Source organism: Liolophura sinensis, chromosome 9, assembly GCF_032854445.1.
Source record: "Liolophura sinensis isolate JHLJ2023 chromosome 9, CUHK_Ljap_v2, whole genome shotgun sequence".
Lineage (NCBI taxonomy): Eukaryota > Metazoa > Mollusca > Polyplacophora > Chitonida > Chitonidae > Liolophura > Liolophura sinensis.
Window position 1 is genome coordinate 1,781,516 of NC_088303.1, and position 15,201 is coordinate 1,796,716.

At 40.2% G+C, this 15,201-nt stretch overlaps 2 protein-coding genes across 4 annotated transcripts in view; one reads left to right on the top strand and one right to left on the bottom strand.

The window, feature by feature from the left end:
• LOC135474719 (phenylalanine--tRNA ligase, mitochondrial-like) lies at window positions 1-15,182 on the bottom strand. 3 transcript variants are annotated; one of them, XM_064754284.1, is made up of 7 exons: window positions 11,722-15,175; window positions 10,899-10,969; window positions 6,001-6,608; window positions 5,016-5,175; window positions 4,154-4,285; window positions 1,814-1,974; window positions 1-1,407 (listed from the first exon to the last, which is right to left on the bottom strand). In XM_064754284.1, the coding sequence occupies exons 3-7, from the start codon at window positions 6,586-6,588 to the stop codon at window positions 1,123-1,125; spliced, it is 1,326 nt and encodes a 441-aa protein (XP_064610354.1). In that variant the 5' UTR covers window positions 6,589-6,608; window positions 10,899-10,969; window positions 11,722-15,175; the 3' UTR covers window positions 1-1,122. The 3 variants fall into 3 exon arrangements, with proteins under 3 accessions (XP_064610354.1, XP_064610353.1, XP_064610356.1); XM_064754283.1 differs by having other exon boundaries at window positions 10,899-15,175; XM_064754286.1 differs by having other exon boundaries at window positions 1,249-1,399; window positions 10,899-15,182.
• The window catches only part of LOC135474721 (LYR motif-containing protein 4-like), a 22,497-nt gene continuing 14,945 nt past the window's right edge, over window positions 7,650-15,201 (top strand). Inside the window, exons 1-2 of the mRNA XM_064754287.1 lie at window positions 7,650-7,841; window positions 9,559-9,676. Of these exons, the coding sequence (XP_064610357.1) occupies window positions 7,759-7,841; window positions 9,559-9,676 (201 nt within the window). The 5' untranslated portion in view covers window positions 7,650-7,758. The remainder of the gene's footprint in view (window positions 7,842-9,558; window positions 9,677-15,201) is intronic.

Below are 15,201 nucleotides of genomic sequence, written 5' to 3' on the forward strand. Positions count from 1 at the left end.
ACAAATACAACTATAGCCAATATCCCAGAGCACAAATACAACTGTAGCCTATATCCCAGAGCACAAATACAACTGTAGCTGATATCCCAGAGCACAAATACAACTGTAGCTGATATCCCAGAGCACAAATACAACTGTAGCAGATATCCCAGAGCACAAATACAACTGCAGCAAATTTTCTAGAGCACGAATACAACTGTAGCCAATATCCCAGCGCAAAAATACAACTGTAGTTGATATCCCAGGGCACAAATACAACTGTAGTTGATATCCCAGGGCACAAATACAACTGTAGCCAATATCCCAGGGCACAGATACAACTGTAGCCGATATCCCAGAGCACAAATACAACTCTAGCCAATATCCCAGAGCACAAATACAACTGTAGTTGATATTCCAGAGCACAAACACGACTGTAGCCAATATCCTGGAGCACAAATACAACTGTAGCACCATGTAAATGTCTTTTTCATTTCTACGACTACACAATACCTGCTGCATTGGTTACCCGGGTACATATAGCTACACACATGTAATGACCGGATATGTCAGGGTCAGCCAGAAATGTGAAAGTTGGTATCCAAACAATCCTCTCTACCATTTCATTTGTGCAGGGAGGCCAGATTTCATTATTTACCATCTTTGACCCATGTTGAAAGGGCACTGATTTTCTATTTTACCTGTTCACTTAGACGGGTGTTCATGTAGCTGGCCTACCCCTGACCTTAGATGATAGCAAATGAAAATCAAACACTCAAATTTTGTGATTGAACAGTCATGTCACACATGTAGTGAATCCAGCTGCATCCAGGTTGAAGATTTCTGAATGTGAGAACTCATCCTCCTGCAGAAGTCTTCTGGCATTATATCTGACATACAAGTTTTTGTGAATGATTTGATGGTTAATGACAGCCATATTACACATCAATCCCAGCTATCACATATCATGGATCTGAACACATAACAATGAACGGAACACCATTACAGGATTTTGAAATGCTCAGCACACAAGTCGCTCTTGATAGGCACCATAAGTAAACAGACAACTCAATTCAACTTCCCAAAATTGATTGCTAAACAAAACAGTTCATATTGTAAAATGAGTTTTTGGCACACTTCCAATCATCTTATCTCAACTTTTAACACTGCTTCTGCTTCTTTGGCAATCATTTTATGGACCTCGTTCACCTCTGCCTGTGTGAGAGTCCTATCCGTGTGTCGGTACACTATGCGGTAACAATGACTGCTTCGCTGGGTTTTCGGATGGACAAACGTGTCAATGTTCACAACCTGTTCCACAAGGTCACCTCCGATGTTTCGTACAATGTCAAAGAAATCATTTTCACTGAAAGCTTCAGGGATCCAGAAGGACAAGTCACTGATACATTGTGGGTATAGGCTGACAGGCTGAAATGTAACAAAATGTGAGAGATGAGCTGAAACGTAACAAAATGTGAGAGATGAGCCAATATGTAACAAAATATGAGAGATGAGCCAATATGTAACAAAATGTGAGAGATGAGCTGATATGTCCTGAACAGAACATGTCTGTCACACAACAGTCAACATCTTGTGATAAATCATTACAATTTATTCCAGTGCACTCATGATCATATATGTCTTAACAACCATTCATGATCTAAAATGAGAATGTGAACAAGGAGAGTACCTTTTTTGTGAAGTGTGGGTGCGAAGGAGGGGGGCAATTTTGAAGCAGAAGTTTTTCAACTTCACACCTTTCATATTTTACAACTGTTGTCTTTTCCCATGAAGATTTACTGGACTTTCAATGAATGTGAACTTTGGAACTTACCTTGTACTTGATATCAGAGTTGATATCAGCAATGTTAAACTGACTGAGGAAACCCGAATCTCGACTCCAGAAGATACGAATGTCTGGTATATCAAACAACAACATGGCTAACCTATCAAGACCAAGTCCGAAGGCCCATCCCACCTTATCACCAGCACCACCTGTTGGAAAGTCAATAATTTCTGTCACCGAAATATACGCGGCATTTGGTGGAATTATAGGGTGGATTTCACAAACAAAATTAATAGTGTTAGTGTCCAAAGATGTCTACATCTTTCTTCTTTCATATAGTTACCTTTGTCAAAATATAATATATAATATGTGTACATATAATATAATATGTCCCATCCAGTTAAAATTTACAATGTATGTCCATCCAGTCAGAATATACAATGTATGTCCCACCAGTAAAAAAAAAATACACAATGTCTGTCTCTCCCAGCCAAAATATACAATGTATGTCCCTTCCTGTCAAAATATACAATGTATGTGTCACCCAGTCAAAATATACAATGTATGTCCCATCCAGTCACAATATACAATGTATGTCCCTCCCTGTCAAAATATACAATATATGTCCCTCCCTGTCAAAATATACAATGTATGTCCCTCCCTGTCAAAATATACAATGTATGTTTCATCCAGTCAAAATATACAATGTATGTGTCACCCAGTCAGAATATACAATGTATGTCCCACCCAGTCAAAATATACGATGTATGTGCCACCCAGTCAAAATATACGATGTATGTCCCACCCAGTCACAATATTCAATGTATGTCCCTCCCAGTCCCAAAATACAATGTATGTCCCACCTAGTCAAAATATAAAATGTATGTATCTCCCAGTCAAAACATACAATGTATGTATCTCCCAGTCAAAATATACAATGCATGTCCCACCCAGTCAAAATATACAATGCATGTCCCACCCAGTCACAATATACAATGCATGTCCCACCCAGTCACAATATACAATGCATGTCCCACCTTGTCAAAATATACAATGTATGTATCTCCCAGTCAGAATATACCATGTATGTCCCACCTTGCCAAAATATACAATATAATTATACTCCACCCAGTCAAAATATACAATGCATGTCCCACCCAGTCACAATATACAATGCATGTCCCACCTTGTCAAAATATACAATGTATGTATCTCCCAGTCAAAATATACCATGTATGTCCCACCTTGTCAAAATATACAATGCATGTCCCACCTTGTCAAAATATACAATGTATGTATCTCCCAGTCAAAATATACAACGTATGTCTGCCTAAGCAAATCAAAATGAACAATATTCCTTATAAAGGAACACCATGCCAAAGACATCAAACAACATACCCTACCATCAACCTACAGAACGTATTGAGACTGGGTCAATTAGCCCTATCCCCTTATAAAGGATCACCATGCCAAAGACATCAGATAACACGCCCTACTGTCAACCTACAGAACGTATTGAGACCGGGTCAATTAGCCCTATCCCCTTATAAAGGAACACCATGCCAAAGACATCAGACAACATACCCTACCATCAACCTACAGAACGTATTGAGACCGGGTCAATTAGCCCTATCCCCTTATAAAGGAACACCATTCCAAAGACATCAGATAACATGCCCTACCGTCAACCTACAGAATGTACTGAGACCGGGTCAATTAGTTATATCCCCTTATAAAGGAACACCATGCCAAAGACATCAGACAACATACCCTACTGTCAACCTACAGAACGTATTGAGACCGGGTCAATTAGCCCTATCCCCTTATAAAGGAACACTATTCCAAAGACATCAGATAACATGCCCTACCGTCAACCTTCAGAATGTACTGAGACCGGGTCAATTAGTCCTATCCCCTTATAAAGGAACACTATGCCAAAGACACCAGATATGCCCTTCCGTCAACCTACAGAATGTACTGAGACCGGGTCAATTAGTCCTATCCCCTTATAAAGGAACACCATGCCAAAGACACCAGATATCATGCTGTACCCTGTCAAAATATCCCATGTACGTACACCAGGTTGATCAGTAATTGGTTTATCCCCATATACTGAACACCGAAAAAGGGAGTACCGATACTAAAATTGTGAATTATAAAATTTCAATTGAATCTGAGTCTCCTGCTGCCAATGAAAAGGATGTTCTAGCCGCATCAGGTAATCCAACTTTGAACCACTGGCCTTTGGGACCGTAGCCGATTCTTTTACCATTAGACCAATATGACATTCTCGCTAGGTCAGGTTGTGGGTCACCAGAACATTCTACTCTGATACATTCTCCACCTCTTTAAACCCGTCCTCCTGACAATCTGTAATTTCCTAGTTACCTGAGTGAAGTAGCTTTTGTTCCATGGTTCCGCAGCCTAGTACCTCCAGCCACTCACCAGCAAACTTGATCTCTAATTCCCACGACGGGTGGGTGAAGGGAAAGTAAGCCTCTACCCAGCGCATCTCTATGTCTGACAATTAAGCAACAGAACACACATTTTTTTAAAACAAAAGACAACCAGTAATACAACCTTAGTTATTTCACAAAAGAGGTGTGAACAAGACTAAAGGGCCACAATAAATTTTTCCATTGCGAATATAAATTTATAAATCAACTTTATATCTGGGACTGTTTCAAGACCATGGCGTACACCATGTTGGAAAAACCTGGGGTTTTACAACTTACTCACAATTTTTCATTTACATGAGGAGGAGTCATCATTAGGTGTGTATACACATATTGTCTTCCTGTATCTGGGGCAAGTCCATGCCCATCAAGTGCTACTGCCAATGAAGTATCAAGAGAAAAATCCAGACATGACACCCCACCCATTAACATTATACTGACCCCTGGCAAACCAGTCCTGTTTCCTTGCTCTAACCTCTTGGTTGGCAGAGCGCCAAGAGAGGCAGCAACAAGTTTCCATTATTAAAGTCGTTGGTATGATCCGACCTGGGTTTGATTCATGGTCTGGTGGTTTGCAGAAAAAATGATGTGGTGTTTCTCCTATGTACTAATCAATATGGATATTCAAGGGCAATAACTCGCTAGACAAATACATAATAACTGACATGAGAACATTTGAAACATTTGAGTTTGAGATAACCACACAGATTCCTGGTATTAAAACCACCATTTTAGAATAATGCTCATTCGTCTATTCGTGCATTCATTCTCTTAATGAAGTTAATGGTACAAACCTTTTCCAAACAGATGAACTGCAAGTTTTTCAAGTGTGCTTTTCAGTCTGTGTTCTGATAACTTTGCTGCCTCTAACGAGTGTGTTTCTTGTTTATCTGATAATCTGCGACCATCTTCAAACAAGGACAAACCTCTCGGGTCTTTTACTTCTGAAAACAGCTATAGAAAAGTTAAGAACAATTAAGTTGAAAAGAAGAAAGCTTTTTGATACACAAGGATATCTCTCAAATTTTGTTCAGTTTATAATGATATTCGTTTGTGTTACATAGAAAGATGCAATTTTTCAAAGACTGAAGAAAAGATAGACGAAACTTCCTCTACCTCCCAGAGCTAGGCATTTTAAAGATTATGACTATGATTTAGGCACATTAAAAGACAGCTGATCAGATAGATAAAATGTACATTTTTCAAACACAATATGTACTGTTTAAAGCCAGTACATAGTGTTTGCATGAAATGAACATCTATTTATGTTTTAGTGAAAGAAAACAAAAGATAAGTGAATATCATTGGAAAGTCTGCTTAACTGTGTTGGAATCTGTGACTATTAAGATACTCTGGTCTCCTTAATATAGAGAGCCTGCGTGTCCTACATACACGTGGCTGTGGTGAACCTGCACCCTGATGGCGGACAACCCAGGGGGATGACACCCTGATGGCGGACAACCCAGGGGGATGACACCCTGATGGCTGACAACCCTGGGGGATGACACCCTGATGGCTGACAACCCAGGGGGTTGACATCCTGATGGCGGACAACCCTGGGGGATGACACCCTGATGGCTGACAACCCTGGGGGATGACACCCTGATGGCTGACAACCCTGGGGGATGACACCCTGATGGCGGACAACCCAGGGGGATGACACCCTGATGGCGGACAACCCAGGGGGATGACACCCTGATGGCTGACAACCCTGGGGGATGACACCCTGATGGCTGACAACCCTGGGGGATGACACCCTGATGAATTAACAGTGCATACCTCGTGTTCTGTGTACAGTCGTACCCCCTCCATCTGATGGAAAACTGGATAGTGACTTTTGTCTATCGTGTCTCTGCGATACACATCGCCGACGACTAGGAAAGCATCCAGTCCTGAGCGGATGAGGTCTCTCTGGTGTGCTGAAGTGTGCGCCCGCAACATGTACTTTTGGTTGATGTAGTAGCTATCTGACGGGGCTCTAGAGGGATGGTTCTCAGGCACAAATAAACTGTCAAAGTTCTGCTCCAGAGTCACCACAGGACTGAGGTTGTCATACACAGAAAACATCGGATTGCCAGAACGATTTAAAAAATGGGAGTAAAAGAAGTTCTGAATTCGCTGACGAATTATGTTTATCGGGTGACATTTCTGGTTGTGAAGCCGCCAGTCTAGTCGCGTTAGAATCCTGGGACTCACATTTGTGGCGGAATCTGTGTTGTATGTACTCCCTAATACTGTCACCTGACCTGGCTGTTCAGCTAGCATCTGTGGTAAGTTCAGCCCTGTGGTTGTGCAGGTATGACGAGCACCAAACACAGTCACTGTTTTCTTCCATGCCAGCAGGGAGACTGTTGCACGTATAAACATGATACCTATGTCAGAAAAGCCTGGAACAAAACCAACACAACCTGAATCATGCAATTATAGACAACTTTTCCATCATAAAGTAACAGTAGTTTTGGAGCTACCTCGCTTGGCACTCAGCATAAGAGGCATATGCCAAGTACTGGTCAGCCCATTTTCAGTGTAATGTGACTGGTTGCCCAGTGGGGCATCATGTCTAGTGTCTTTAGCATGGCTTTCCAGTGAGGCAGCACGGTAAATACGTCAGAATTTGGTCTGGCAAGTTAGAAGGAGACACTATCCTGATATGACCAAAACAATGTTAAAAGCAACACAGAAATTCAATCAATCAATCAATCAAGTAACTCAGTAGCAAATTGTTTGAGGAGATCTGTAAAACTATTCATATATATGTACCGCATGTAGGCCTAGCTATATCCTACTGAAGCTTAAATCACATTCCATTCTTAATTTCCCATTTGATCAGCTGCTTGCACATCATTTTACCCACTGCATACAGAAACTCATTATTTTTTTCCAGAACTGAAGTTGACACAGAAGCTAGGTCACATTATCATGAAATGACAATAATGACAGTGGAAATTTATTCTGCCGCTCACACAAACTTTCAGAACATTCTGAGAGAAAACAAAAAACCATGTGTACAGTGCCGGGTTTGGCCTTGGATTGACAGCTTATGGTGTTTGCCCTAATTTAGGAATTACATGTAAATCTCATTCATTTACAGTCAATGTCACTTAGCAAATCTCTTAATGCTATTACTGGCTGGCTACCGGTGCCATTATTCTAAACCTAGTCCTAGTTCAATTAAATGAAACGCCGACGTCCATACAATTTCATCAACTGTTGAAAAGAAACTCTAAGTCCTGACTTGACAATGTAGTCAAGTTACAGCTACACGCACATAACTGTACAAATGTAAATAGGCCTGCTACAACAAGTGCATTACATATTGACAACATTTTGCAAGCCCAGAAACTGCTTATCAATGCCCCCCACCCCTCGATCTGAGTATTAGGAAACCGAAGGCTATGAAATCAGTAAAGGCTAACATACTTTCAGGGTGAACTAGAAGAACAAATCGCTGACAGTCATCAGTCCGTCCCTCCCAACATCAACACGTGTGTGAATCCTGGAACTCTTCAGTGTTTGAAGGAAGGTAAAGTATCCAAGATGTCAGCCACCAGGCAGGGAGTGTTGACTTTGTACAAATCTTTACTTCGCGAAAGCCAAAAATTTACGGGTTATAATTACAGGTGGGTATTGAAACTTGCTTACACCCGGTGGCCTAATTTAATGCAGAAAAAAGGAAATAGTTGTCAATAGTATTTCCTATCGAAAACTATAATCTGTACGTCTTGCCAGGCGTGCTTATAAAGAGTACCTTGCCTCGGTACCAATGTCATAGTCATCAATTTAAGTTCCATGAAAACACTAATTTACATAACTTCAGCTGAATTGATGCATTTTATTTATCCTTAAAGGTTTTTGGAAGCTCTGTTGTGTCTGAATAAGGCTGACACAAGACAGATGCGAAATGCACAGAAATACTGCAACTTTCCAGTAGGCCTATGTCGAGTTTTTTGGCTTGACTGGTACTATAGCGACTGGACACTGCAGTGTCAAAACTTTCTTACGTTACCCCACGTGTAACTAAAGTCGGCGTGCGTCATCTTGATAACCCACAAACTGCTATAATATAGTATCGAGAAATGTGATTATTTTTTATGACCATAAATGAATGCCATGAACCCTTTTGGTTAGGCAAGTCCCACAACAGGTTAGCTTGTTACATAGGCCACACAGTTTACGTTGATATATGCCAGGGATGGTGTAATGCTTGTGTGAACAGTGGTAAATGTACCGTCAATACGACACATTTGGGGCTTTTTCTCAGGCTACCAACACAGCAGCTGTGTTGCTCGATAAGTTACCCCACTCAACAACTAGGCTGGGAGCTATACTATTAGTATTTCATGGGGCAAAACTTTTGCTGACATTTATTTGAAAACTTTGATTGTGAAGTGAAACCAGAGACCTGAGACCTTAAGAAAACAGTTCTTGTTGCTGCATCGTTTGGCGCTCAGCACTGAGAGGTTAAAGCTAGAAAACAGAACTGGTTGGCCGAGTGTCTGTATAATGTGACTGGGTATGGTGCCATGTCTGGTGTCTTGAGCATGATACTTCAGTGATGGAGCATCTCTTTGGTGACATGAACTAGGCTCCTAAGGCTGTCATAAAAAGACACAGCATATATACACAAACCTATCTTCATTGTCATATGATTGAAAAATGGTTAAGTACGATGTAAAACGATGTTAGGCATACAGACATACATACTTTGTGTCTAATGTGACAGCCTACCCTGCACTAACACTAGGCAAGCTGTGATGTGTTTTCAGCTTGATTGCATGGTATATCGCTTCACATTGCATACAAAGAGGCAGTTGTTTATTGACCAAGTGTACACTGTTGCTGACTTGGGATCAAAAGAGTTATAACATGTTCATTCAAATTTATTTCTTTTTTGCTGAAAATTGACTGAAAAGGAAAAAGCTTTTCCAAGCAGCATAGCTCCCAGCCCACAGAAGTGTCAACCCTTGGTGTTTTTATTACTACCTGAGCATGCCTACAATATTAGGAGCACCTGTGTGTTATTCTTGCCCAATTGATAGTGCAGACTTTTCCATGTAAAACAGCTGGATGTTAGTAAATTATACTAGTAAATTTAGTATATTCTTAAATCACATGGCCAAAAATTTGTGGCTAATACAAGACAATGACTTATCAATTTGTTGATCACTTCAGCAAAAAGTAGACACAATGTTAATATTAGCATGTCCCTTGTTTTGTTTGAGTCTAGAACTGCTGGAAATAGAAAATGTAATTACTAATCAAGCACATGTACAGTTCTGTTTTTGGAACAGATATATGTCACATTGATGACATTTTGATCATCTCTATTTCCAACAGAACATATGCGTTAAGAAGAACAAGAGATGCCTTCAAAGAACATAAATCGGCACCACCAGAAGAAGTGGAAAGCCTCTTAAGGAAAGCTCAACATAATTTAAATGTTATTAAAAGACAGGTAAGTAGTCATTTGTACTGTTGGTAGATGCTTATGTGCATGTCACATACGGCTGCCTGTTGCTAAAGGCAAGAAAGCTGACGATATTTTCTGTATGGCAAATGTGTATTGTTTGTGTACACTTGTTTTGCTGTCCTGTAAGCTCTAATGTTGAGCCATATATGTATCTTGATTCATGAATGGATTTTGATCCTATTTCTCTGCCTATTGCAAAGTGTTTGTCCTGCTTCAATTGACAAAAAAATATATATTCAGTAGATGAAGTTATAGGCAATGTGACTGCATTGTTGTTTATGTATTTATGTACTTATGTACTTTTATCTCGTTAATTAGAAAATGTCTTTGGTGAAAAAGTCAAATGACCAAAAAAAATTCATTCAGAGATTTTAAAGATTACACTGGAAGTGAAAATAACCAATAAGAATAAGTAGCTGATAAATGTCTTGGGAATTTTTTCAGGAGACACTCGGGTAGCACTCACTCACTCACTAACTCATTCATCAAATGGCCATTAACTGCAAATGCCAGCTTTAAATTTGTTTTTAAAATCTTTAGGCTCATTTAGTAGGGAATTTTTGGCTACCTCATCAGGGCTCGCAAAATCTGAAACAATCTTTGGGCAGGTAGCCCTTTGGGCAGGTTACATTAGAAACAAGATTGTCAGTAACTGCAAGCAAGGTAACATGGATGAACCTCTGCAATTGTTTCCCATAGTCATCATACAGATACAAATAAAGTATATTAGGTATTCACTTCTGTCACATTCAGTCTAAAACTTTGATAGCCCGACAGGGAGCATGCTCTCAGTTTCCAGTAGCCCGAAGAAAAAATCAGGTTGTCCCAGGATGTTGGACTAGCGATTTGGCAAGCCCTGCTCATACATTCTTTATGCTCGGGTGACCTTAGCATTTGGCATTCGTGTGGTGGTTTGTGTCCTGTCAGGTGGCAGCTGAATGTTCATTTTCAGGGGAGACTACTCTTGTGGGAATAGTCCAGCTGTAGATTTCTGAATTGCTTTCTGCTTATGGTTTGAAAAGCTCAAAATGTGGAGCAGTGTCAAAAGTTTAGTGTTTTTCTAGAAGATGGGTAAAATGATAAGATATACGGCAGTACAGATTGTTTTACTAACTTCCTCAGAATTCCCATTGTATGTGGTATTACTACATGGTACAAAAAACAATTTCTGTGGTTTCTACTTTTGTCTGACCTTAGTAACACTTACCTCAAGTGGAAGCACAATATCACCCACTGCTGACGAATGGCCACAAATGATGCTGCTCTTTTGACTGCTTTCTAACAACAGATAAATAGAGTCAAAACGTAGAATCTGTCAAAGACTTTATGTTTGGGGACACTTTCAGTCACATACTTGTTAATTAGTGCTATGCATTGAATGACAAAACCTTTGAAACATTGTTTTTGTTCTATTCCATAGGGCCTCCTTGCTATAAATTTAAATATTCAACCTAGTTTCCCTTGGACCCGGACTAACATTTGAAGACTTGTTCAGTTTTTGATCCTGAAATGTATAAAACAAGCATTAAATCATCATTCCTGAGTTGTGAGAATGGGATTGTAGAATTTTTGAAAGTAACCTGTAACTCTGACATGCATCGGTCACATGAAATTCTTGAGTATGGTGTAAAACACCAATCAATCGGATTAAATTAATCATTTTTGTGAAATATTCTTGAGTATTACGGTGAGTAAGCAAACATGCCCTTATAAGTACAGAGATTGTTGTTTAGTCACTCGTGAAACCTACCACCATGACCACATGGGGCACAGCTAAAGTTCTGATTTGTACTCGTACATAGCAAACTAAACATTGGCAGTAGTTCATTTGACACACTTCTTGGTGACAGAACAAAAGTAGGACTGTCCTTAAGCTGTTTCTAAATGGCATAATTCCCAGGCATCTGTATGTAGGCCGCTAGAGGTAATGACCTGTGCACATAATGGAAATACAGCTTAGTGCACAGGTAAAAAGGCCACTGTTAGGTATTATAGATTTGTTTATAAGCCACACTTGAACATGAGCTTACCTTAACACAGTAATCCAGCTAGTCTGGTTTACGTTACAGGTATACTTCCAGCTACAACAGCTAACTTTCATCTTCAGGACTGATATTAGGCCTCTCGGTCATGAAAGCAAATCCTCGAAAAGTGAGGTCATCCGTTTGAATCCAGTTGTGACCGGTTTGGTTTTGGCTTTACAACAGGTGTTTTTGTCAGGTAGCTGACAAAGTGTGGCGGTTTCGTCCGAGCTGTAAATGCTTTCCTCTGCCCATAACCAAGGCGTAGAAATCCTGACAGCGTGAAGAATTCTTGGCACCTCTTTACAGGCTTATTCTGCACCTTTATAATTAACCTGCTCATATAAACATGAAGCTGGACCCTCACTTGCACATTTGGTGAGATCTCTGGACATTCGATTGGCATCCGACTGATAAGGTCATGAGTTCAAACCCAAGTCTTGATAGTTGGACTTTGAATTTAGATCAGAAGGTTTGTTAGCTAAGTCAGTGGTTTACTATTTACTTGTTTTCTCAATCTGTAAACCTGACCGTGAAATAAATTTATAAATATGATGCAAAGTATATATGTAAGTTAAATAAATAGTAAAAGAGAGTCATTGTGTGTAATAATGTATAAAACTGTTTGGGGGTGGGTGGGGAAGGCGCTATAAAATATTGAGTGAGTGAGTGAGTGCTTGGGGTTTAATGTCGTACTTGACAATTTTTCAGTCATATGATGACAAAGGAATCTTTAGAGTGCATGTAATGTGCCTCCTTGTTGCAGGACAGATTTCCAATGCTCTTTTAACTAATGCTGCTTCACTGAGTCACCTTACCGAAGGCAAGTAAGCCGCCCTGCTCAAGCCATTGTACTGATACGGGTCAACCAGTCGTTGCACTGTCCCCTTAATGCTGAATGCAGAGTTACAACTTCCTCTTTGAAGGAATGACCCTGGATCTGCTGCTCCCAAAGCAGATAAAGCTGATTGAAGAGTGAGGAAGTAAAATACATACCGAAAGAGGAAGACAAAAGTGGAGTGAAATATAAAGCTGGTTGATATGTGAGGCAGAAAAAATGAAGTTGGTTGGAGAGTGAGGCAGTAAAATATGAAGCTGATTATGGAGGTTGTCAATGAAATATGAAGCATATTGAACAGTGGTATTACAGGGTAAGAAGGGAGCCAATGAAATATCAAGCTGGTCGAGGAGTGAGGCAGTAAAATATGGAGCTGGTTGAGGAGAAGCCAGTGAAATATGAAGTTGGTTATGGAGGGTGCCACTGAAATATGAAGCTGGTTATGGAGGGAGCCATTAAAACATGAAGCTGGTTGAGGAGGTAGCCAGTGAAATATGAAGCTGGTTGAGGAGGTAGTCTGTGAAGTATGAAGCCGGTTGAACACTGGTATAGCAGGTTAAGAAGAGAGCCAATGAAATATGAAGCTGGTTGAGGAATGAGGCAGTAAAATATGGAGCTTATTGAGGAGCCAGTGAAATACAAACCTGGTGATGGAGGAAGTGGGTGAAATGTGGAACTGGTTACTCTAGGGTATAGCAAGTTAAGAAAGGAGCCAATGAAATATCAGACTGTTGAGGAGTGAAGCAGTAAAATATTGATCTGATTGAGGAGGTAGCCAGTGAAATGTGAAACTAGTTGAGTTGGGGTATAGCAGGTTAAGAAGGGAGCCAGTGGAATGTCAAGTTGGTTGAGGATGTACAAATGTGAAATGTGAAACCCAGTTGAAGAGTTAGGCAGTAAAATTTGGAGTTGGTTAAAGAGGTAGCCAATGAAATGTGAAGCTGGTTGAGGATGAGCAAGTGAAGTATGAAACTGGTTGAGGATGGGCCAGTGAAATACGAAGTTGGTTGAGGATGGGCCCGTAAAATATGAAGTTGGTTGAGGATGAGCCAGTGAAATATGAAGTTGGTTGAGGATGAGCCAGTGAAATATGAAGTTGGTTGAGGATGGGCCCGTAAAATATCAAGTTGGTTGAGGATGAGCCAGTGAAATATGAAGTTGGTTGAGGATGAGCCAGTGAAATATGAAGCTGGTTGAGGATGAGCCAGTGAAATATGAAGCTGGTTGAGAAGGAACCAGTGAAATATGAAGTTGGTTGAGGATGAGCCAGTGAAATATGAAGTTGGTTGAGGAGGAGCCAGTGAAATATAAAGTTGGTTGAGGAGGAGCCAGTGAAATATTAAGCTGGTTGAGGAGGAGCCAGAGTAATATCAAGCTGGCAGATTAAGGAGCCAGTGTAATATCAAGCTATTTGATGAGAGAGGCTGTAAAAGATAAGCTGGTCTAGGAGTAAAACAGTGCAGTGTCTGTCTGGTTGAGCAGAGAAGCAGTAAAATATCAAGCAGTAGAGAGCCTGTGTGGGATCATAGACAATAGGATGATAATTAGTAATGTATGCATCTGGTTGGGATGTCAATGACCCATGTCTTGTAACACTGGAGTGTTAACGATCATTTGTTTGGCAAAGGCATGGACTCTACTCACTAGTATTACAGAAACATTCTGTCCAGTAATACTCCTTAATTATCCATTAATCTGGCATGATTGAAAATGTGCTCTTTCCAAAAGGAAGCGTTGTTGGATTTAGTAGGGTCAGTGTCAGTGGGTAATGGATTAAACACACTTTGTTGTCATGCCCACAGCGTTTTGCCCATGATCCTCAGCTTATATTTTGCCAGAGGGTGTTTGCTGAGAGGCACCGCCATTAGACATTGTTTGCGGTTACGCAGTCATTCCTGAGCCTTTGAGCCCTAAACCTTTGTCTTATTACACATTGGGTGTAAACCTTTGTCTTATTACACATTGGGTGTAAACCTGCTGTTGTCTCACATTTAAAATTGCACATAAGCATGTAGACATCTCAACCTTATTCCTATATTCATATGATGTACTGTATATGTTAGTAATCTGAGGTCATCTGAGCAGAATATGCTGTGTACAAATATTACAAAATGGCCAGCTCATAATGTTGCAGTCCTTAAACATTGTCCACTCAAAAGTACAGGTAGTGGTATTTCATGTTTCACCAAATACAAAACGGCAGTACAATTTTATATACCTTATGCGTCTTCCAAAATGGCATATAAGTATTTTATTAGAACAGTCGCATTGAAATGAACTAACATTTTATTGTGATGAATTTGAGAAATTGGACATATCTGCATTTTCTGAAATCCTTGTAGGTACCAAGTACATGTACATGTATTTCTGTCCATGTACCATATATGATACACTGTATATGCATACTCATACCATATTTACAATATTTATTCAATAACCTATTTACAATACATCAATCAATTCAACTAGGGGGCGACCGGCCCGGATAGCACAGTTGGTAGAGCGTCCGCTTCGGGACCGGTAGGTCCAGGATCAATCCTTGGTCGAGTCACACCTAAGACTTTAAAAGAGGAAGTTGTAACTTCCTCGCTTGGCGTTCAGCATGAAGGGGATAGTGCAACGACTGGTTGACCTGTATCAGTATAATGGCT